Here is a 23,583-nt window from a genome sequence, read left to right on the forward strand (position 1 = left end):
AGAACTGATACTAGAAAACAAAGTAGTAAATTTCAAATGGGATTTCAAAGAGATTTGAGAGTTTGGAGGATGAGCTTTACAGTACCATTTGCATTGCCACTTAAATTACTTACAGTTTGCAAAAATCAGATACAGTTTAAACCTATTAAAACTAATTTAAAAACTTTGAAAGCGTTGGTGATGCTTTTGTGGGTGAAGGCTTCATTAATCAGGGTAATATATAATTTTTAATACAATTTAATTTAGCAATTATCAAAATAGTATTAGTATTTATTAAGTAAGTAGGAGGTGCAAAACAGAGCTAAGAACACTATACATACTGCATCTTCAACTTTATGGTACTGGCACAAGCGGATCCTTTCAGTAGCAGTTTTATAGAGTTTCAAAGGCTACGTAACCTACTCTCCCAAATAAACAGCCTGGAACACTGAAAAGAAATAAATTACAAACTAGAACAGTAGTTCTTGCATTTCAATGTTGCTGCTTTATAACAATACAGAAAAATATATTTTTAAAGCTTTCAACAGACTACAGTTGTAAAGGTATAGGTCTACTCAGCATCTACTACCACCCTCCCTCTACTGCCGTGTGGTCCTTATTAATAAAAACCATAGGAAATGTAAAATGACAAGGAGTTTGATGTGGAAATAGTCTAAGTGGTGTATACCATTGAAGAATAGAAACTTGAAGACAGTATAGTTTTATATCTACATTTTTCTTTTTTTGCTTATTAGAAATAATTCTGCTAATAGCAGATTTATCTGAAGTCATACAATTTTCAAGTGGTCTTTAGTAATTACAATAGAGATTTTTTTTCTTGTTTTAGTGTGTGAAAATATAGCAGTTTTATGACACTAGTGCTTTAATCTTGCGTTTTGGCTTGTATTTTAGCTGCCAGTTTCCCTTTAAAATTGATGAAAAGAACATCGATTGATTAGAAGAGCATATTATTTTCTTTTGAGAGTATGAATCAGCCTCTGATGGTTCATGGTTGTACTTTGATCTCTTTGTGCTTGTTATTTTAACTTCAGTCGAGACACAAGTGGTTTGCTTGATCAGGTAAAAAACGTATAGACCTGAGAAAAACCCATCAAGTTTGGGTACAGGCTGTGATGTGTAGTATAGATTGTAATTTAAACTTCAAAGAGCATATTGTATCTCAGTGGAAACAAAATACTCACTTGAGGAGATGACCAGAATAACCTTCCAGAATGTCTTTAAGGCACCTTTCAACATCAGAGCGCATTAGAACTACCCTTGATAGCAAAAGTGAATTTTTCTGGGTTTGTTGTTGTTTACAAAAGCCCCATATACAACCCCTTTATAAAGCCCCTTAATCTAGTATTAGTCTTGGTTTTTATTAACTCATGTTCTTACTAGTTGTCCCAGTTAAAAGGTCATGATTCTGCATATAGTAAAGTGGAGGGTGTATGGTTCTCTGTGTGACACATGCCTTTGTATCTTGTGGCCAGCATTCAGTTGCCTATAGACAGTTTTCTTTGATCATAGTTGCACTGAAATGGTGTGCTGTATCTGTGAATTTGACTGGAACACAAGTCTTGTGTGGTCTTCCCTATGGAGCGGGATGCTATGAATAAGGACTATAGTCTATCCTTTGATGTCAACATTAGCTTCATCGTGACCAAAGCTACTGTGTCTTTCACAGCTCAGATTAATCTTTAAAATAGGCATGTGATATAATTTCAGTTTCAAATTGGGTTTCCATTTCAATTTGTTGATGTATTATGTGAAGAAGTTTTTATAAAAACTACCTTATGCCTTAAGGAACATTTTTGCTGTGGTATACAGGTGTAGCTATCCCTTATAAAGGGAGAAGGTTTCAACACTCAGGTCTGCGCAGACCAGCTCCTAGGGCTTCACTTGCATTCGTTTTGGTTTACTTGGTAACAAAGCAGATTAGTCCTGATTTCAGGATTCCTCATATAACTTTGTTGCCTTAAAACCACACAAATAGTGCAGGTATGTGTCTATATACACAAAGCCTCTCACAGAGTTCGCATATGCTCTGCTGCATTTGCTAAACTGTAGCATAGACATCGTTGGAACTTAAGTTGTAGACTGTTTCATCAGCCATGATTTGTATACCAAAAGACTGTAAATCTGTCTGATAAGGTGTGTTTTCGTGAGAGATCTTTAGAATGTAAAGATAATGTACAAAATTAGCGATAGCATGTGAATATTGAATTCAAGGAAACCTGGATGCTTATGCTGTATTGCTGTCCGAATTACATTGAAAGATTTCCCTTAAATGTATTGCGTATTTACATACCTCTCTGGCCTGCATCCTTGGGAGGCATCTCGGGAAGATTTAGAAAAATTGTTCAGAATTGATTAAGAAAAATCATAATGATCTGGGTCTTGTTGTTTTCTTACAAAAAAAGGTGAGTAAATGAGTCTACAAAAATTAGTTGATAGCATTGAATTTCACTAAGGTAATATAGTGTATTTGGTAATAAGATATACAGGAATCACATATGTGTTTATTCAATGTATAAATCCTGACTTTCCTTCTAGGTTTCCAAATGCGGGAAAATCATCTGTGTTAAGCAAGATTTCTCATGCCAAACCTGAGATTGCAAATTATGCATGTAAGTTTATACTCTTATTTTTAGAGCAGTAATATTTCATGAGAGCAGGAAGTCTTTTCTCTGACTTGGTTTGCAGGTTTATAATAAAGAATAGGGTATAACTATGTTGTCTGCTAAATATGTCACACAGATTTTTAATTATAAGAAATACTGAAAAAAACTTGGTGTTTCAGTGTCCGGTTCCTTTAACCACCTCAGTTTTTCATGTGTACACACTCATAGTGATTCAGCCTGTTGATACAGGGTCTCTATAACATTTATTTTAGTCTCGGCCTGTTTTACTGCATCTGAGACACTCTGTGGTGTGTAATACCTTCACTCTACTGAATATGCACTACTAAGTAAGTTCCGTTGTATAAACATCTTGTGTGCTGTGGAAATAGCTACCACCTGTTCTTGCAACAGGGTAGGATTTTGCGTTTGAATCTGCCCACTGAAAAATGGATAGAACAATGTTGTTATTTTTCTATCAATAAATCGGGATTAGTTGCCTGATTATTCTTTAATTAAAAAGCAAGAGTACAAGTACTGATAATTCCTACTGACCTTCTTGTGCTACTCCTGGTTTTCTAAAGTCTTTCTATATTTTTTCCTCAGTTTGAAGTCCTGTCTCACTTTGCCTTTCGTTATTTTTCCCTACTTGGAAGCTATTTCATAATCTAGGTAGTGATCTTTGTCTGAGACTTCTCTAGCTCCTTTAGTCCCTTTTGGGGATGATGGGAACAGAATTGCAGACAGTGCCAAGTTTTGGTGAACCACTGGTTTTTTGAGCGGTCTAATCTCTCGTTTCGCTTTTCCATTATTCCTTTTCCAGTGATTCTTAGTATCCCATTTGCCTTATTTTCTTTTGCTACTGAACATTTGTTTCATTTAAATATGAGGTGAGAAAGTCCTGCAACATCTAAATGCTTTGTTACATTAACGTATTTTAAAAATGTTAAAACCAGTTATTTTCCTCCCCTCCTTTTTCCCTTGTCATAGTTACAACTATACAGCCTGAACTAGGAAAGATCATGTATGCAGATTATAAGCAGGTTGGTATAAAAGTTTATTCTGGTTGTTCAATAAAGTTCTATATGATGATTAGTTATGTTGCTTAACATAATTTCAGAAAGAAAAATTAAACTTGTAGGTTTTTTTCATATGTGTATCTATAACATATACATACAAAATACAGTTACAGGGACTTAATGAAAGTTGTGAAGAAAGTACTGGTTTTGTGCAGTAGTGAAAACAGAGCTTTATAGACAGATGCAGTAATATGATGTCGAGCTGATTCCAGGTCAACGTAATAAATGGCTTCTCATTTTTGCTTCTCTCATTGCTGTGTCTCTAATCCTGCTTTATAATCTTAGAGTTATGAGTTTATGTCTGGAATTGAGGTTGCTGTGTTCTAGTATACTTTTGAAAAGGTTAGGACTTTAAAAAAATAATTGTTTCAGAGATTAACCTGTTTCTTCTTTTAAAAAAGAGGCAAATTTTCTGCAACTTGGCTACACAGAGCGCTCTGGAGTGAGTGAGTCACTTTCAGAATGGATTTTAAATAGTGGGAAATTGGTCCAATAGCTGCAGATATGCAGTAGTGAATGACAGGGAGTTTAGTGATACAACCCAGTTACTGTAACTTACTGTTCTGGCTTTCTGGGTTGGCTACTCCAGCTTCCTTTTGTGGTTTGGTTTTTTGTTTGGTTTGTTGGGTTTCTTTCTAAAAAACTAAAATAGTATGAAGTGACAGTGATTACCTGAACAGCCAGGAATAGTGCACTGCCTGAGAGCTGAGGTACCTGGGTCCAGTTCCTTTTTGTGGTGGTCTGTAGCTCTGGAGAACTGGTGGAGCTACTGCCCTACCTCCTTAATTTTTGTGGACGCAGTTCCAGCCAGCTTCTTCAGGTAAAATTGTCATAGTTGCGTGGTGCCTGGAATCCTTTCTACAGTATCCACTGGCAGGAAAACCAACAGTAAATGAGACTCCTACTAATAAATTTTGGACCCCACGTTCATGTAAGGTTACAGCAAACATTGATTTCTCAAAATTGAATCTTCTTTGATGTTCTTTTGTTTTGTTTTTGAAGTACATGATACATGCGGTACTGGACTCATCACTCCCAAGATAAAAGGTGACTCATAAAAGAGTTTCAGATGAGTTAACCAGAAAAGCATACCTCTCAGATGTGAAAAGACAGAGAATTCTTCTTTTCACTTTCAGAAGCAATGATCTTAGGGGGATTCAGGAGCTGATGATTGATGTATCAGCTTCTAACCAGAAATGGAAATCTTCATTTAACAAACTTCTAACAAAACTGTGTATTAAAGGAAGTAAGTCTAGTTTGTCAGATTCCCTGTAGATATGCACACATCTAAGAGAAATGTTTTGTATATTCATTTTACCTGCTACTTTAGAGTAACTTATCCTAGAAAGCTGTGCTGGAAGTAACAGGATTGTTTATACCCTTTTGCAAAAGCTATCTACCAGTCATGAATCAGGACCTCTTGCTCTTACTGGTACATCTTGCTCCAGCAGGAGAACTGCTTGCACTCCTGGCTTTTTTTTCTGCAGTCTATTTCATATCATAGCCAATGACCCTTGTTGTTGACAAGTTTCTGCAGTGGTTTTTAGACTGCAGTGTTGGGTTCTAGATAAGAACTATATGGACAAAATGTCTCTTCTAAAATCAGTGGAACCTGTGATTGTGATCACAGGGAACATCTGTAAGGGCAAGTACTTCAGCTCTCAGTATTGCAGCTGCTGGAAACAACAATGTAAGCAATTGGAGCAGTAGTTGAGGTGACTGTCCTGTATTGCTCAGGAGAAAGGCTCATTATATCTTCATTTTTCCTACAGAATATTTGGTTTTTAGGAAATACGTAGCAATTTGCTTATCTTATCTTAGTACATTATAAAGAAGAAAATACATACTAGTTATCTGGTGCCACCTGTCCTTACTGCTTGGAAAACAAGAGACACAAAAGTAGAGGGTCTGAGTACGAGTCTGGGTTCGGGTCTTAGTACCAGATCACAGAAACTAGCAGAAGCATTTACATTTTCTACCAGAATATCTGAACCAAGTGCTGTTTTGAGAGAATGTGAGTTTCTTTACAAGCTCCAGAAAAAATATTATTTGAAAGAGAGAGAAAGTTGTGGAAGAAGGTGATGATGACAATGGTACTACAGCACCCAAATGCATCACACCAGGAAGTGGATGTTTCTGTTCTAGGTATCTAGTTACCCTCTTCCTGTTTCAGTTACTCTCTCCCTGTTTCTAGTTACAAGTCTGCAGTTCATCCAGCTGTACCTCATGTCCCTGTAGATGGAAAATTCTGAATAAAGCCTTAAAATATTTAGGAAATGCGTAATGGTTAAGACAGTATGACACCTGAGGGGAGTGTAACTTGCTCATAGCATAAAGCCCCCTTCTGCAGTGGGTAGCACAATGGAAATGTTACCATGTGCTGGCTTTGAGTATTGTTTAATTTGTATCCCTTTGCTGTCTAAATGGCTATTAGATAGATTTGAAGACCCTACTTTTGCTCTTCTTTGCTTCACTGTCTTAGTTTTCTGTGAGTTGCTGAGCAGATTAACTGGGGGTTTCAGCATTCTGCTCTTTTTTCGGTTTGTCTTGGCACTTCTTTAGAACTGAGTACAGTACTCGCAGCCAGCAGAGAAAATGACAAGTTCCCCGTCCATTGTGGCAGTCTTTGCTGAGCTCTGGTTGGACGCTGATGTACTAATCAAAATCTCATTTCAGTTGAAGAGCAGAACACACATTCTTGGAGCTTCTCACACTCAGGGGGACAACGTTAAGTAGGTTTGCATTTGGAATAATGATCCTCCGTAGCCACAAGGAACAGACTTTATTTTCTTTTCAAGTGACAGTGTGAACTCTATACAAACATGACAGTCTAATCTTCCTGCCTTTCAGAACCTGTTTTATTCTTGGGTTATAGATGAATTTTGCAAGATCTCTGCCGAGGTGTTATTGCCCTCTGTTTTCTACTTTCCAGACAGCTATAAATAAATAGATGGGGCAATGTGAGGAGCGCAGTGTCTGTGTAACAGTAGCATTTTGTTTAAATCTGTTTCTGATGATAGATTCTAAATGTACTGAAACAATGCATGCTGCTGGAGAGCTGATCCAACACAATTCCAAGGAATACATGTAGTTTTAAAAGGAGCCTCTCAAAACGTATTCCTATCATTCCTTTGTCTAGGTTTTTTTCTTTATATAAAATGATAATAGATGTTCAGGTGTTGATAGTTAAAAATCCCCATTTTTGCTTGTTGGAAACTTTTTGTTTGATTATTTTTGTTTTCCTAGATCTCAGTAGCTGATCTCCCAGGACTGATTGAAGGTGCACATGCAAACAAAGGGATGGGCCACAGATTTCTCAAGCATGTAGAAAGAACCAAACAGCTTCTCTTAGTTGTAAGTTAAATAAAATTTACAGGTTACTGAAATCATAGGCAGTGCAGTAAATAAAATGCATCTTAATTGCAGTGTAGGTGGAACTTAGGAAATCATCTGTGATTTGCATGTTTTATGATAAATATAGCTGTAATACTGTTTTCAGAATGGAACACTCAAATGACTGATGATAAATGAAATTCTTAAATAGAATTTACCATTAAAATTTGGCAGTTAATTTAGAACAGTGAAGGGTTCCAAGCATAATTAAAACATGGGGTGATTTTTTTATTTTGTTCTGTACCATCACCTTAAAGAGCTTTAAAAACCAGACCTTTCTGAAACACTATCAGAACCAACTAGTTTATGCTTCCAGTGTCTACGGTGTTACTTTATGTATAGTTACCCTCTGTTTTTTGTCCAGGAATGAGGGCATGTACATGGGCAATTATACTGCAAAGTAGTTGGAGACTACCATGATACTGAACATAATACCACAAAGCTTGTTTTTGTGTAACTTTTTCAGGTTGATATTTCTGGGTTTCAGCTGTCTATTAAGACTCGGTTCAGAACAGCCTTTGAAACTATATTGCTCCTAACAAAGGTAAGTTCTCATGTTCCTAACTGAGAGTTGTAGTTACCTATGAGCCAAGAAAGATGCTCAGTTTTGATCAAGAATGTTCAGCTGTTAGTAGGTCTTCTGAATTTATAATATAGGGCCAGTTAGAAAGCTTAGCATTCCCCAAAATGATGAAATCTTTTATTTTTAACTGTCCAGGTGAAACTGCTCTATTTTATGTCGGGCACTACTGCTGGGCAGCATACAGCGTATTTCGTACAGTCAAGTAATGGTGAAAAGACACATCATTTTCAGTTCCCCAGTCTGGCAGCATTTTAGGAAGTAAAAATACATATGTATCATTAAATCACTGCCTTGATGCCCTTACTTTATAGCCTGATGGAGATGACACATCAGGCCCCAGCTTTGCAGGCATACAGCGTTTCCATCTCTTATCCCTGCTTGATTAGAATAACACATTTTATGTAATTTTAAAGTTAGTAGCTCTTCTCTCTCTAGCTGTACAACTTAAGGCGATGGATTTCAGCTACTGCTGTTTATTTCTAGTTTATTCATGGTTGTGATTTTATTTCTGATATTAACTTATTAATTAGCTTATTAATTAACTTATTAATTAAGCATTAAAATGCTTAAGAATCCTAAAACTCTCCAAAGAATTTTCTTACACGTTTTATAGATCTGAACTTTTTATGAGATTGATTTTGTGTTAGTGGATATCAGAAAACCAAATTCAAAACTTACTTTTTTTTATAGGAGGCTTTCAGAATTGTCCCGCTTGTTTACCTGAAATTCCTGTGTTTGAGCAAAAAAAATCACTGAACAGTGTTTTCTTCTGTCAGACTGCTTTAACACATCAACTTTGAGCACCTGAGTCAATCTCACAGCTGCCTAGGCATGGAAGACTATGTAGGCAATTAAACAAATGAGAGAGGAGATGTAAAATTGAAGTAGCATTTTTTAAACTACAGATGCTTGGTAAGGCAACCTTACTTGTCTTTTAAGGAACTGGAGCTGTACAAAGAGGAACTTACAACTAAGCCTGCACTTCTTGCCATTAATAAAATGGATTTGCCTTGTGCAGGGGATAACTTGAATGAACTTATGGAACAGCTACAGCATCCTCAAGGTAAATTAACTTTCAACAGTTACCTTCGACAAAAGTAGTGATAACAATTTCATCACAGTATGATGTGATAACTCAGTATTGGCAAGGAGTTGTTTGAAACTGAAGTCAGCTATTGAATTTATTATTTGAACAAATGTTTTAAAACCACTTCCTGCATTTAGAGCTCTGCTTATATACATTTGTAGCACTGGCACCACTGTTGGGGAAGTATTTTAATAAAATAGAGATATCCTAGAAGATCTTTCCCAGCTGTGCTACAGGGGAGTAAATTTCCAGTTTAGATATCTTTGGTAACAGTAACCTCTGTTGAAAGTCCCTGTACAGACACTGATGTATATACAGTTTTATCATGTGACTTTGGCCAAAACACATGAAATTTCTGGACAGGCCTGTGTAGGTTTACTTCAATTTTGCTATTACAGTGGAGTTGGTTTCTTCTTATTTCTGGGAGTGTATGAGAACCAGGAAGGCTTAAAACCCTCCACCTCCCGTATTCTACAACTTGGGATTCCTTTGTATTCATCTGAAAGTAATGGTATAGAATCTTCCCGTGAGATCATAAGTATGGTGTAACTGCCATGTTAGTGCTTGTCTTCTGAGACTTTTGCTATTTTTTTAAAAGATTAATTAGGCAACTAATACTTTATATTAATTGCAGATACGTTTATTACTGTAATATATTAAAGTTTAGAAAAAAAACTTAATGGGATTTTATGGGCTTTGTAGTGATACTGTATTTGGGGACTTTACTAATTTTCAATATGATTTTTCAGATTTCTTACACTTACTACAAGAAGAAATGATTCCTGCAAATACACTTGAATTCAAAGATATAATTCCTATATCTACATATACTGGAGAAGGAATTGAGGAACTGAAAGCATGTATAAGAAAATACATAGATGAGGAAGCAGAGCAGGAAAATGAAGAATATCGGAAAAAGAAACTAGTACTTTTACAAACTTCAGAAGAACAAATGAAAAGAAGCTAGTGTTCTTGGCTGGATCCAATGCGTTTTAGTATTTTTACTATGTACACGAACCCATTGTTATGCAGACCTTCCGTTTAACTTTTGTTCCCTCTGTCACCACTGCCTGGTTCTCTGCTCTCTCCCCCCTCCCCCTCGCCTCAATTTCTTTTGACACTTGGGTGGAGCACAGTGGGGAAAAGGGCAAGTTTTTCTGATTTACGTAGGCTACCAACTCAGCAGAGTAGAGACCAAAGTGTGCGCAACTCAAAGCACTGGTTAACAACTGATGATCCCTGGAATATTTTTTGCCAAGTGACATGAATGGAAGGAACGTAACTCGCACAGGTAGCGAAGGAGCAAGTTCAACCACATTTTCTGTGTGGGCATCAGAAACACCAAAGGAAATTTGTGATGGAGCAATTTTCTAGGGTCTGGTGCTTCTAAAGAGAGCCAGTTCTGCTACGCTGACAGGCATTGAATTGTGGGGGGGTTGTTACTTTTTAAGATTTAAAGGAAAACACAAATAGCTGCAAGGAAGTGACTTGGAGCACAAAAAAGCAAGGCTGATGTAGCGTTGGCATGTCTTTCACACCTGCTGTGCCTAGTGTAGTCCTCTTGATCGTCATATAAATAAATCCTGATTCCAAATTAATATAATTAGTTGGGGATTCCCTCCTTTTTTGGAGCTGTGGGTTTATGTTACCTTTTGGTGAAGAAAATGGTGACTGCTTTTCAACAGAGCTATGCATATTGGGTAATAATTAATATTCCAGTTTTTGTATTGAAAACAGGCACACTTACATTTTACTTAAAAAAAAAAAATTGAAGTCCATTATTGTGCCGAGTGTTTTCTACTTGCAAGCTAATAAATTGATTGGAAAACAAAATAAGACTGAATACATCAAAGGCTTCTTAGCTTGGTCTTGTTTTATAAGTGTAATTACCAAACCCTGTGTCTCAAAATCTTGTTAAAGTAGTCACTGGGAAGAAAGGTGTGCTTTTTCATAACCTAATTCTTTTATCATTATTATTGATTCTCATTCTGATTTTTCTCTATTGTGTTAGGGACTAATGTTTTCACCAAAGCCTAGCTATGGGCTGTCAGGCTTATTTTTCTATCTATTTATTTCGTGGTCGAGAATTTTTTTGTCATACTTTTTTGTGCACTGGCCTTAATCTCACACATAGATGAGGGGGGTAAATTTGAACCGACTTTATTTCCGCAGCGTCTGAAGAGTTACGTGAGCCTCGGCGGTGAATGGGTAATGAATGGGCCGCGAGAGCGCGGGCAGTGGTGCTGGCGGGCCGCTCGCCGGGCGGGAGAATCGGAAGAGTAGATGCGAGATACCGTGTCGGGTAAGGTATCGACAGTCAAATAAGCGAAGGTAGGAGGAGGTGGCGGGCGGAGGGGGAGATGCGAAAGCGGTCGCTCCCGAGCTGGCGGGGCCGGAGCGGTGCCCCACCGCTCCCCCAGGGAGCGGCCGCTGAGGGGCGGCGCTGCCGGTTACTCCAGCAGTTAACGAAGCAGCTGACGAATTCGGGGACGGTGTGACAAAGCACCGGCTCCCCCGGCCGCGGGGCGCCCGGTGCCGGCAGCGCCCCCTGCAGGAGGGACGGGCGGAGCGAGCGGAGCCGCCCCTGGGGGCGGGAGCCGGCTCCGCCCCGCGGCTCGCGGGCGCCGCGGGGGGCGCTGGGAGTTGCAGTGCGCGGGGCGGCGGGGCGGGCACTGCGGCGGCGCCGGCCTACAGCCCCACAACCCCCCGGGCGTCCCGCGGCCGGCCGCGGGCTGGCGGGCGAGAGGCGGCTCCGGCGGGCGGAGGGCCGGCAGCGCGGCGGCGATGGGGCCTTGGCTGTGTGCCCCCGCGCCCTGACGGGAAGGTGAGCGGTGAGAGCGGGGGCGGGCGCGGCTCCGGCTCCGTCCCAGCGGCGCCCGGCCCGTGAGGGGGCTGCCGGCCCGGCGCAGCGGCTGCGGGGGCTCCGCGCGGGGGCCGCCGTGCGGCCTGTTAGGCGGGGGGGGCCCTGCGCCCCCGCAGGCCGGGCCCCGCGGCGCGGTAGGTGCGGGGAGCGGTGGCGGGGAGCAGGCTCCCCCTCGGCGGGTGCCGGCGGCGCCCGGCCTGTGCCGAGCATCGGGGTATGTGTGTTTGCCCCTTCCACCCCGGCTGCGCGTCATCTGTTTTTTTCCGAAACGGTCGGTAAAACAGTTACCTGCGCTACAGATTTTTCTTCAAAGCCATAATCTGTTAGTTACACACATTAATTCTATTCCCGCACATCTGGATTTAATTTTAATAGGGCTTTTGTAGAACTTGGTACAGTGCGATTGATTTCTTGAATGGAAAATGACTGGTGGCCCTGATTCTGTACCACTTACTTCCGGTTGTCTTGAAACAGGATAGCTGTTCATCTCCAGTTTCTGGTGGTCAATTATTCAAAACTCATAACTTTTTAAACTGATAATACTGTTGTGGGTAGTTAAAAGAATGCATTTGTTTATAAATTATTTAGCGTGACCTCTCTCCAGTAGGGCTTTACAGAACAGTGGTGGTTCCCAAGATTATGGTCTTCTCAAGGCCATGCAAGGGAACAGAGCTGGCTTTACTAATCACTGAATTATGTCTCTAGTAAATGCCTTTTTTCTTCTTTGTTTCATTTTTGTACCTTATGGGCAATTAATAATTTACCAGTTTTTAACCTACTTCAGCCAGCCTATCCTGTTGTAGCAACGTGGATCTTTGGAATAGAAGCCACGGTAAAGTCTGTCCCTGAAGTGGTATTAGGACTGGTAACTTCTGTGGATCAGATATAAGGCCCCGGTGTATTACAGTTGTAAAGTCCTTGGGATGTAAGAAGTTTCAGTCTAGAATCTAAGGCAAGGCAAGGTTTTACATATCATGGCCAAAATGTACTTTCTTCCCTTGGACAGTTAGTTTGGAAGCGGCTGAGTTGTTCAGCACCACTAGTGATGGAGAATAAAATCAGATGGACTGAACAGAAAAGAAACTCCACGTCTGCAGAAATTGAGGGCTTTCTGAATTAGGTACTGTAGAATATTCCATACCTGCTCTGTATCTGTTTATTACAACAGCTGGTGGTCACAGGTTTTCATCATTTAATGGGAGGGACTCCTGGGCAGGGCACAGCTGCCTTTCTGATGGGTTTGTTTGCTGTAGTAATTTTCTACTTAATTATGGTTGTTACTGAGCACTGGCTGGTATTTTGGGGTGTGAACCTGCAGAGGGAGATCTGTGTGTTTATCTTGGCTTCAGTTGCTGCTAAATGCATAGAAAGCTTGGAAGTTGCTCAGAAATGTTACTGAGTAAAAACAGCTGTTCCAAGTAATACTTTTCTTTTTTGAGATAGAAGCTAAAAAAAACCCAAAACCCCAAACCTGCTACTTCTACAAATATAGCTGAACATGTTGAAGCTGACCTCTGCAGCCCTGTGTAGTTAGTTTGGCCAAATTGCCCCATTTACTCATAGCAGTCTTGATTGATTAACCTGGCAGTGGAAATCCTGTGGGCTGCTTGATCTGATTGTGTCTGCGTTTCTTGTCTTGTATGCAATAGATTTCATACTGAAGGATTCCAGACTTGGAAGTTTACTTCCTCATTTAGTGAAAAACGCAGGTTGCATGAGTGTGTGCTGTAAGGCCTCTCTCTTGCGTAGATGGTTTGATAGAAGAATTTTTTTGATGTTGCACCCCAGGAGACTACACATATACAAATCTTACAACATTTCAGGTTTTGATATAGGTCATTTAGAATAAATTCTGTGTCCTTGTACATGTTAGTACAGCAAACTCACCTTTAGGTTGTAGCTCTTAACAGTCACCTAATGACATGCTTGTAGGTCTGATGCTGTCCAGTAGAAAAGTGATTTTCCTATTATGACCTGCAGAGTTGTTGGGACTCAGTGGTGTGGATCCCAGATGTGGGTGTGAAGAGAATCCACAGGAGGATCCTTTCACTTCCTCTGGAAATGGTGGACAGCCATTGAAAAGGCATCACTGTTACTTCCTGCCTTTCTGCCTTTTCCTTGAAACCTTTGTGTAGAAGCCACAAAGGAATAGAGAATCGGAAGTATATGAACAGTTTAGAGTCTGTGTTTTGTTTTCTGACATTAAAAAATCATTTCACCCTTTCCTTAAACAGCAGGGTGCTGTTTAAGTGCAGTCTGGAATGTAACATCTGAAATAATAGTTTCATATGACTTCATATGTTTGGGATTTTTTTACTAGAAATGTAAAATTCAGGATGTGAACATCTCCGTGTCTTGGAAAACCCATAAGAAAGGGGAGGTTTTGCACCCTTCTTATCTGTTGCATGAAAACAGAGATCAGTAGATAGAGAACATGCTCTGGGGAAAAATCCTGGGGAGAAGAGAAAAAATAGTTTGAGTTTTGGTTTTTAAATAAAAGGAAATTGTAGAAGGGTGATGGAGTTGGTCAAATGTAGACATATCTGAGTTTCTGTATTTCTGAATCACAATGTAAACTGTTGCTGGAACTGCATGAAACAACTGTGATGTTGACTTGCTCCTTGTTCTGTTTCTTAGATCCAGTAACACATTTTTCCTACTTCTAAAAGCTGCTGAGGTTTCTCTTGACTTGGACACACTGCTGGTAAGTACAGAGGATCCATCTTAATTAAGACAACATCTATTTTGTTATTGTCTTAATCAAGGATCTGTAACTGAAGCTGTAATTACAGCTATAAAGCTAGCAGTATTTGCAAGAGGGGACGAGTTTCCTGTGATGGGGGGGATCATGGATTAACTTACCTACAAATTCACTTTCCTTTTGTACCCTCTAAATGGAAAATGAGCTATTTTCTATGTCTTTCCCTTTCTACCTGGAACCCTGGGTATTGGCAGTTACAGGTAGGAAGGTTCCTACCTTTAACTTCAGCCAGCAACTAAGTACCATGCAGCTGCTCACTCAGTCCCCACCCACCCTGTCCCCAGTGGGATGGGGAAGAGAATCAAGGGAAAAGATAAGTAAAATTTTATAAAAAAATAAGTAAAAGGTTGAGATGGAACAATTTAATAATTGAAATAAAATGAGATATAATAATATAAAAGGGAGAGGAATAAAAGACAAAGGGAAAGGAAAAGAAAACCCAAGTGATGCACAATACAGTTGCTCACTACCTGCTGACCAATGCCCAGCCAGTCCTCACACAGCGATTGGCAGGCCCCAGCCAAGTCCCCCAGTTTATATACTGAGCATGACGTTCTGTGTTATGGAATATCCCTTTGGCTAGTTCAGGTCAGCTGTTCTGTGTCCCCTCCCCATTTCTTGTGCGCCTCCAGCCCTCTCCCTCACAGAGCCTGAGAAACTGAAAAGTCCTTGACTTTGTATAAACATTACTTAGCAACAACCAAAACCACCAGTGTTATCAATGTTATTCTCAAACCAAATCCAAAAACCAGCACTGCCTGAGCTACTAAGAAGAAAGTTAATTCCATCTCATCTGAAACCAGGACACTACCCAAAGAGAAGCACTCTGTTTGCTTTTTTTAAAAAAAAAAAAAGCAAAAATGCTCAAAACCAAACTACCAACAACAAGCAAAAAAACCCCTAAACCAACCCCAGACCAAGCAAACTCCAAAAAACAACAAAACCCAACCAAAACAGACACCCTTAGTTCGTCTGCCAGGCACAGCCAGCAAGAACAAGGTATGCAGAGTGGCGTAAACATAACTGGCAACCATACGATGAACTAGAGACTAAAGTCTTCTGTCCATGTAACTGGTACAGCAGAAGTAATAGAAAAATAGAAATTCCCCCATGCTGTCCTAAATCCTGGCTGCATAGTCTTTGCCATAACTATACTTGGTAATGTAGAAGGAAAGAAAATATCCCATTTTTTTCTTCCACCCTCTTGTATTAGAGAATATGGGTGAACTTCACTTCTTGCCCACTCTGCGTTAACTCTCCTCAGATTTTCATCATCTACTATTGCAAGTGAATTTGCAGAAACAATGGGTTTCTGAAAATGGTCAGTCTTGTGCTTATTCCAGCGGCCTCTCATAGAGCTCTGTCTCAGTGTGCCCTGCCTGCATGGAAGTTTTGTCCAGGCAGATGCAGCCTCTTTATGGAAGAGCAAAAGTACTGAGCTTTGAGGAGAAGAAAATGTGATGCTATATTATATTTACCCTGTCGCGTTAAGAAGGAAGGTTTCCTCAAACCCTTTATATTTGATCAGCCTGCCAGTTTCTCAGGAAGGACAAGACCCTTGTGTCCAACCAGCCTGTCTGCCGCCTGCATTTTGACAGCCTGCTGCATCAGAGCGTCATTCAACTAACCTATCCAGGGACCCCCACGGACAGGAATCAAATCCCTTACAACAACTAGTCACATCTCCAGAGGCTTACACAAAACGAACTTCAGCTCAAGATTTTTATTATACAAAATACAGGTTTGTGACAGAGTAAGGTTTGAAGATTGCTGGTGATAATACGCTGACTGCAAAACAAGCTTAAAACAATACACTTAATAACAGCTAGCATGAGTTAGTCATAGAATAAAGTTCTTACCCAGTAGGCATCCCTGTGGGGTAGGAGACAGGTTCAGCCTGTCAGCTGATCCCAGAAGTTACGATGGAGTCTTCCTTAACTTCTCCCCTCAGTTTTCCACTTTATATACTTCATAGTACGTTGCATGTTTGTTATCATATACAGGATTGGTTAAAAGTTTCACTTTCAATGTAAATTAGTATGCATCCTCAGATAGGACTTTAGAGGGTGGGTCAGCTTGACCTAACCTTGTGACACTAAATCAAAGTACGGTATTTTGGGAGTTTATACAGCAGTTCCTCCCGTTTAGATTTGTTTCAGTCCAGGACCAGTCCATTTTCTTTACAGTTAGGTGGAGCTTGAGTGACTCTAGTCATACATATTTTTGTTAGTGATTGGTGTCACATACCCAATGAGATGTAGTAGTAAGTACCTTGGAGGCAGGTAACTTTGGGGTGGAGGGGTGCGTTAGTATTACAATGAGATTATTTCATCTGAGGAAAGTCATTTCACCACAATAGTCAGCTCAGCAGCTGACATTATCTCGTACATTCTTCATGTGACAACTGCTGTGCAGCTTATCAGAACATCAGGTTCCCCTTCCTGCAGGGAGTACCACAGAGCCTGGCTGTGGTGTCTCCACTCCACCCTCCATCACACCCATCAGCATATGATGAGCTGGCAGGGTGTGTTGCTTAAGGAGCTGTGGTAGAGTAGATGCCGTGCATGCCAACCATCCTGAAGGCAATAGCTGTGTTTTACCCTAAAAAGCTTTCTGTAATGTTGCACTTCTGTTGGTCCCAGTTTTCTCTAATCCCCACCCCCCAAAGTAATTTTCCCACAGTGCCTCAAGCCCATTTGTTACAGTTCTGTTTCCTTGCAAATTGGTTGTGTTGACCTTATTGAAGTTGAGGTTAAGCACAGTTTTAAGTCAATTATAATGGAAATAAGTCTTGGGTCTCCCTACCCTATTAATGACTCTGCTATCTGTAAAAGTGTACTGGCATGAGAACAGTAGCTTGCCCACAGTCAGCTATTCATCACAAAAATGTAATGCTATCTTGTTGTTGAATAAGGTACATTTTTACTATAAATGTGGTTGTCTTTATTTCTTCTCAGCAGTGCTGCTTTAAAAGGGTATAATCAGCACTTCAATGGTACCCACATACCATTGCAATCCTTCAGGGTTAGATGGCGTAACAAGTGAACAAATGCCTAGTTTTTTCTTAGGAAAAAAATTGGGCTTTATTTATTTGTCTATAAATCAATAAAATGCTAGTTGGCTGTATAGCATAATAATGCTTGTAGTCTGCTTCCAGTATACACGGAAATTCCTTACTTTAAGAGTTTCCTGGGCGTTCGATGTCTGCAGGTGTAGAAGGGTAGTAAGGCATCAGATCCAATTTCTTCTTTGGTTGCAACAGTGTCTGTAACCTTTCTGAGATACAGATACTCAGTTATTTGTATCTGCATTAGATGGAACTTCTGGTACCTAAAGAATTGGTTAGTGACTTTAGACAAATAAGCACAATGCAGTATGATGATTTGGAAAGAAATTTCAGTAGGAGTTCATGACTGAATGGCGCTCAGTAAGTTCCAAGTATCTGCTCATTTTTTAGGCACTATAATTCTTAGTTTTCTGCTTCAAGTACATTCTGGGGTGGATGCTCAGATGCCTATTATGTATTAGGCTTCTCTGCAGTATCTCGAGCACCCAGAGAAGAGATTACTCAATTTGAGTGTTTTTTCGTTTGATTTTTTTCTAAGACGCATCATTGAGACTGTTTCACAGGGTCTGTGCAGGCAAGAGGCTATACTAGGTATACAGGCAGTGGTTGTATTGAAAAGGAAGCAGTATTCTTTAATACTTGCTCTGAAAAGGAAAAGGTGAAAGCTGAAAAGCCATCTGCTTTCTGGAATTGTTTGTGTGCTTAGACAGCTGGTTTTGAAAGGCAGAAGTAGTATGGAAGAACTGTTGGTTGCTTTTGAAAAGTTCATAGGAAATTACTCAACAGAGCCTTCTCTCCTACCTTGCAGCTCTCATCAACAATTTGGCCTATATAAATTGTGTATAACTGCCTACATGTGCATTCCTTGTCTGGGCTAATGCTTTTAAGCAATTCCCTTTCACACAGCCGTGTGGTAGGATTGAACACGCAGTCTAATGTTACATCTGGGCTAAAGAGGAAGGCCAGTTGAGAAGACATGAACTTCTTAAAACACGCTCACTCAGTGGTTGGTCCTCTCCACCTGGACTCTGTAAAAATCCATGCAGCAACACAAGGTGAGAGATGCGTAGAGATGCGTATTCAAGTGCTCCTTTTTTATCTTGAACGCAGCAAATTTGGCAGTCTGTCAGCTGAGCAATTGCAACGGTCTGTGAAATAATCTAACATTTCATTAAAGCATGAGTTCAGTAGTGTTACCTCTGCATAAGTGTGTAAGGCAAAGAATCAGCTGCCATACAAGTTTATTAACCTGGCACAAGTCAACTGTAGTCCGTCCCACATCCATAAACTTTCACCTACTGATGTTTATTTTTAAAAAAAATTTCTTTTTAGTTGCAGAAAACAACCTCTGTGGGCAAGCATGGGCTGCCGGGATGTTCATGCAGCAACCGTACTGGCCTTCCTCAGTGGAACAGCCTCAGTAGCTGGACTCCTTGCAGCAGTTCTGCTTCCAAACTGGAGGCAAATGAGACTGTACACATTCAACAAGAATGAGAGGAATGTGACCATTTACACGGGACTCTGGATTAAGTGCGCTCGCTTTGATGGGAGCAGAGACTGTGTGATATATGACCCACAGTGGTACACTGCTGTCGATCAACTGGATTTGCGTGTTCTTCAGTTTGCCCTTCCACTGAGTATGTTAACTGCCGTCTCAGCTCTGTTTCTCTGCTTGATTGGCATGTGTAACACAGCCTTTGTATCAAGCGTGCCAAACATCAAATTGGCCAAATGCCTTGTAAACAGTGCCGGCTGCCATCTCGTGGCTGGCCTCTTGTTCCTGCTGGCATGTGCCATTTGTCTCACTCCATCAGTCTGGGTCATCTTTTATAACAATTATCTGAACAGAAAATATGAGCCTGTCTTTAGCTTTGACATCTCTGTATTTATTGCCATTGCCAGTGCTGGCGGTCTGTTTTTCACTTCCGTTCTGCTGTGTCTGTGGTACTGTGCATGTAAAAGCCTACCTTCTCCTTTCTGGCAGCCCCTCTATTCCCATGCCCCTAGCATGCACAGCTATGCCTCTCAGCCGTATTCTGCACGCTCTCGCCTCTCTGCCATGGAAATTGACATTCCTGTTGTGACACATGCATCTTAAGAAGACAAAGTCTTGGAAGCCAAGTTCTTGTGCTCATTCAAACGGTGAAAATTGCAGGCTTGATTCTCTCTGCCGCCTTGCACTGAGCATAGTCATTTGTAAGGTCAGGTTTCCCAAGGTGCAAAGCAGTGGAGACCTGAGTTCAGCAAGTCGGTTGCTGTTCTGGTGTGTTACTTCCTGATTGCTTTTTGGGGTTTTTTGGTGTGTTTTTTTTAACTGAGCTCACTACATATAAAATTGCTGCTGGTGCTGGGACAGTACATTAAACAATGGTGTCTGTTCATCCTTCTTACTGAGGTCAAAGCAGGTTTGAACCTTTTTGCTGTCCGATAAGCTATTATTAGTTTCTGATCCCATCGTAAGAGCTGCATAGGTGGACCTTGCACCCATGCATTATCCAAATGCAGGCAGTGGAACCGGGTGCAGGGGGTCACTGAGTTTCTTGCTCTTCTAGACACACGTATTTCAAGATGCGATGTCTGAAAAGGGTATTTGGCAGACTGACTAGTTCTGCAGCACTGTTTTTTGTTTTCGACTGCAGACACAAAAAGCTACCCGCTTCTGAACTTTGGAAATAGAATTATTGTCATATTACCCTTTATTTTCAAAGTTGCTATCAGAAGAAATAAAATTGATTTAACTAATAATGTTTTTCTGTACTGTAATAACATTTAGTGAATTACTGGAGGCTAGAAACATTTTTTTTAATTTTATTCTAGTCTTTTTCAGTAAGTTAGCAAATTCACTAGATCTACTTTGTGATTAAAACAAAAACCACTTGTATGTAAAAATTCTGGTTAGAAGCTTGAATATTTTATTTGAAGGCCATCTTAAAGATGGATTTTCAAGTAGGCTTTGAAGTATTACTCAGTTCTGGAGAGAATTGTCACTCACTGCAAAATGGATTAGGAAAACCATGAAGAATTCTGAAGGCTATGAAAGATTCTTTTGGAATACTGTACACAGGCTATAACAACATCTCTCTAGGAAGGGGTTTATAACCCCAGGGAGAGATTTTTAAATCTAGATTGTGTTTTGTTGGGTTGTTTTTTTTTGTTAAATGTATATAAAAGTAACAATGAGCTTGTGTATTTTTCAGAGTTGATCTTTATGGTTGTTGGAGTTTTCATGCTGTAGCTTATATAATTACTGATTAAGACAACCTTTTCAGCCTTGTTCTTCAACACTTTTCAAGTTGAGCTATTTTAAAATTGAGTTAAAGTCCAGTTATTTCCTATGCTGCCACTTCACAACTGGACAAAGTTTCCCATTCCTGTTTTCTGTAAGATGAGGTTTTGAATAACTCGTGAACTTCACATTGTAGCTCTACAAGGATGAGGAGAGATTATAGACTCCCAACCTTGGATGTCTTTAAATATATTTTTTTTCCTTCTAAGGTGCAGAGCAGGTCAGCCCCAAGGTTCAAAGCTTTTCAATATGGGCTTTGAAACTACTTGGAAAATTGATGACAGTGAGTTGAAGAGTGTTACAATTAAGACAAGTATTTGATTTGCCAAGACTTTGGCAAATTAAGCTCTTCTGTTTAAGATGCCATTCCAGTAAGGAAAGTTATATTTGTATTAATCCCACAACAGATTTTCATTGCTAAAAAATCAAATAGATTTCTTTAATTCCAGTTCTGCAAACTCATCTGAGATCCTGAAAGTCAGTTTCGTTCCTTTTCCATGCATTAGAAATAGGAACAAATGCTGTGCCGAGCAAATCTTGTTCTGTTACAATCTGTGTGGTAACAGTATGAGGAATCATTGTGTTTTAACTCGTAGACCTCAGACTTCAGTGGACTGAGTGAGGACACTGATACCTGTCGTAAATTCCCAGCAGAGTCAATAAACAGACAGGCCTTTCAGACAGAGTGCTTGATTAAATTGCGGTCTAAGGAATTAACGCTGTAGATGATAAAGAATACTTAACGAGGTAGGCTTCTAAAGTTACATGGGTTTAATACCCTCTTAGGTTTACAAGGTATGATGTTAGATGAAGTATCTTTTTTCTTTTAATCAGATCAGTACTTGTATGGGATTAGAACATGTATAATGACATGCAAGCCTGCTTTTTTTTTTTTTTCTTCAAAATTGAACTTTGTTTTGCAGTTACTGCGGTGGTCCAACTTCAGATACTGTTGCTGTTTCAGCTGCCTGTATCCTTAGATGCTTTGTCAGGTCAAAGCAAAGGGACCACTGGTTTGCCATTTCATGTCAGCTTGCTTCCCCATTGCTGCAGTGTCTTTTCTTCTTTGTGCCTTGCTTAAGTTATGAATTGGCCAGTAAATGTTTAGTTTACAGTCAGTGTCTGGTATGCTTTTTGAGCCTGAATTTACAAAGCATTTTGATCATTTTGGAGGGATGAATACATCTCTCTGTGACTTTAAAAGGAGCTGAATCTTCAGCATCTCCAGAGCAAGAGAGGCAGCCTGGCAAACTGATGTTTTTTACGAGAGAGTAAATGCAGCCAGTGTTTCGTTCTTTACACTTTAAATAGCAGATGTCTCTGACAGCTCTTTTGTATTATGACTTTGATTTTTATGCACTAAACTTTCAATCAGTATTTGCTGCTGCCTAAGCTAATAACTTGTTGCTTTGAAAATTGTGTCTTTCCAAAAGTCTGAGATGGATCTGAGCTGTGAAAAGTGGGGATCCAAAAGTTAGTGGATTCCAGCAGAGTTTTATTAAGAAGACCATTGCATCATGTATCACCGAAGCGCAGCTGGATTTCTTTCAACAGTGCTGTTAACGTGAGTTTCTGCTGGATCCTAAGTGAAATTAACTGGAAGTGTTGTGCTGTATTCCTCCTTTACAGAAAGAGGTGGCCAACCTGTGACGCTTGAGCCAAGTGGTGCCACTCCAGCATTTCTCTTGCTAAGGTTACCATCATGCCCAGCAGCAGGGCTGGGGAGTGACAGGCCTCCCTGGATCTGGGGAGAAGAACGCCTGTATCTCTGCCAGAGAACAGCTGCTGTGGAGCAGTTAGCACCCCTGCCTCTGACCAGCTGCTCGCTCCTCAGCACTGTGCTGTGTGCAGGGCAGGCACTCTGGCTCTTGAGCACAGGAAGATTTTAATTTGTGGCTCATGGAGTCAAAGGCTCGGTGCTTTGGGAATACGGGAACCTGTATTTTTTCCAAGTAATTCCTGTCCAGCGTCTTAAATTGTGTTTAATTACAATGTTGGTTCTTTTTATGTGAAACTAAAGATACGTATTTTTAATAAAACAGTCTCATAAGATGCATTTTATTTTGATTAATTTTATGGAAAAAACTAGCTGCTAAAATATGAAAGACTATGCCTGTTTTGATATTGATTGCCAGTCTTTGGGATGGTTTAACAGGCTTAAAATGTTGTGTATACTGCATTTTAACTCACTAATTTTATAGGACTCCTGCTTTAAATAAACAACCAAAACAAAAAACAACCACCAAAAGCCCAAACCACCCCTTCTGCCACCTTCTGAAAGCTTGACTGTTACTTATAATTTCCTTTTCCTGTAAGCTAGTCCTAAGAAATTCTAGGATTTCTTTTCCCTTTAAAAGCAGGAGAGTGATTTCCCTTAATCTAGAGGATCCCCTTTCTCTGCCTGTGGACGGGATGGGAGCTGGGGGCCGGGATCTGGTTCAGCCCCATAGCAGAGCCAAAGCATCAGCGTGACGTGGAAAAGAGCAAAGCCCTCGCCCTGCACCCGAAGCCCCGTGTCTCTTTCCCTGTGTCAGTTCTGCGGCTCGTTCAACCATCGCTGAACCAGCACGACTTGCTAACCCAGCTGAAAACTTCTGTGCTGTGTTACTTTTCATAGACTGCTAAGAATTACAATGTGTTAGTGTCACACAAGGCAGGTGGTAGTGGCATTAGCCATCCTCCTGGCCCGCTCCCCTCTGCTGTGCTGGCTGTGCTGTCAGCTGGAAAGCATGCTGCTGCCTTACGTGAGGAAGCTGATCTGGCATCCCAGGGACTTGCGACGGTCCAGAACAGCGGTAGTGGTTAGTGATGCTTCACTTCTGTTGCATGCTGCTCCTGGCAGCTGCAGCTCAGCAGCATTACAG

General features: G+C 40.4%; 2 protein-coding genes across 4 annotated transcripts in view; both read left to right on the forward strand.

The window, feature by feature from the left end:
• CFAP69 (cilia and flagella associated protein 69) overlaps positions 1-10,345 on the forward strand; it is a 63,204-nt gene extending 52,859 nt beyond the window's left edge. Inside the window, exons 27-32 of the mRNA XM_080383217.1 lie at positions 2,536-2,609; positions 3,591-3,643; positions 6,926-7,033; positions 7,539-7,616; positions 8,595-8,718; positions 9,492-10,345. Coding sequence (XP_080239343.1) covers positions 2,536-2,609; positions 3,591-3,643; positions 6,926-7,033; positions 7,539-7,616; positions 8,595-8,718; positions 9,492-9,709 — 655 coding nt within the window. The 3' untranslated portion in view covers positions 9,710-10,345. The remainder of the gene's footprint in view (positions 1-2,535; positions 2,610-3,590; positions 3,644-6,925; positions 7,034-7,538; positions 7,617-8,594; positions 8,719-9,491) is intronic.
• Positions 10,346-10,715: 370 nt separating this feature from the next.
• Positions 10,716-22,775, forward strand: CLDN12 (claudin 12). Of its 3 annotated transcripts, none has more exons than XM_080383140.1 (4): positions 10,716-11,566; positions 12,612-12,725; positions 14,243-14,309; positions 18,766-22,775. In XM_080383140.1, exon 4 carries the CDS (start codon positions 18,794-18,796, stop codon positions 19,529-19,531), a length of 738 nt encoding a protein of 245 aa, XP_080239266.1. In that variant the 5' UTR covers positions 10,716-11,566; positions 12,612-12,725; positions 14,243-14,309; positions 18,766-18,793; the 3' UTR covers positions 19,532-22,775. The 3 variants fall into 3 exon arrangements, with proteins under 3 accessions (XP_080239266.1, XP_080239267.1, XP_080239265.1); XM_080383141.1 differs by lacking the exon at positions 12,612-12,725 and adding an exon at positions 15,895-16,107; XM_080383139.1 differs by lacking the exon at positions 12,612-12,725.
• Positions 22,776-23,583: the final 808 nt, after the last annotated feature.

The sequence above is a fragment of the Falco punctatus genome (assembly GCF_963210335.1).
Source record: "Falco punctatus genome assembly, chromosome: 4".
In the NCBI taxonomy this organism is placed as follows: Eukaryota; Metazoa; Chordata; class Aves; order Falconiformes; family Falconidae; genus Falco; species Falco punctatus.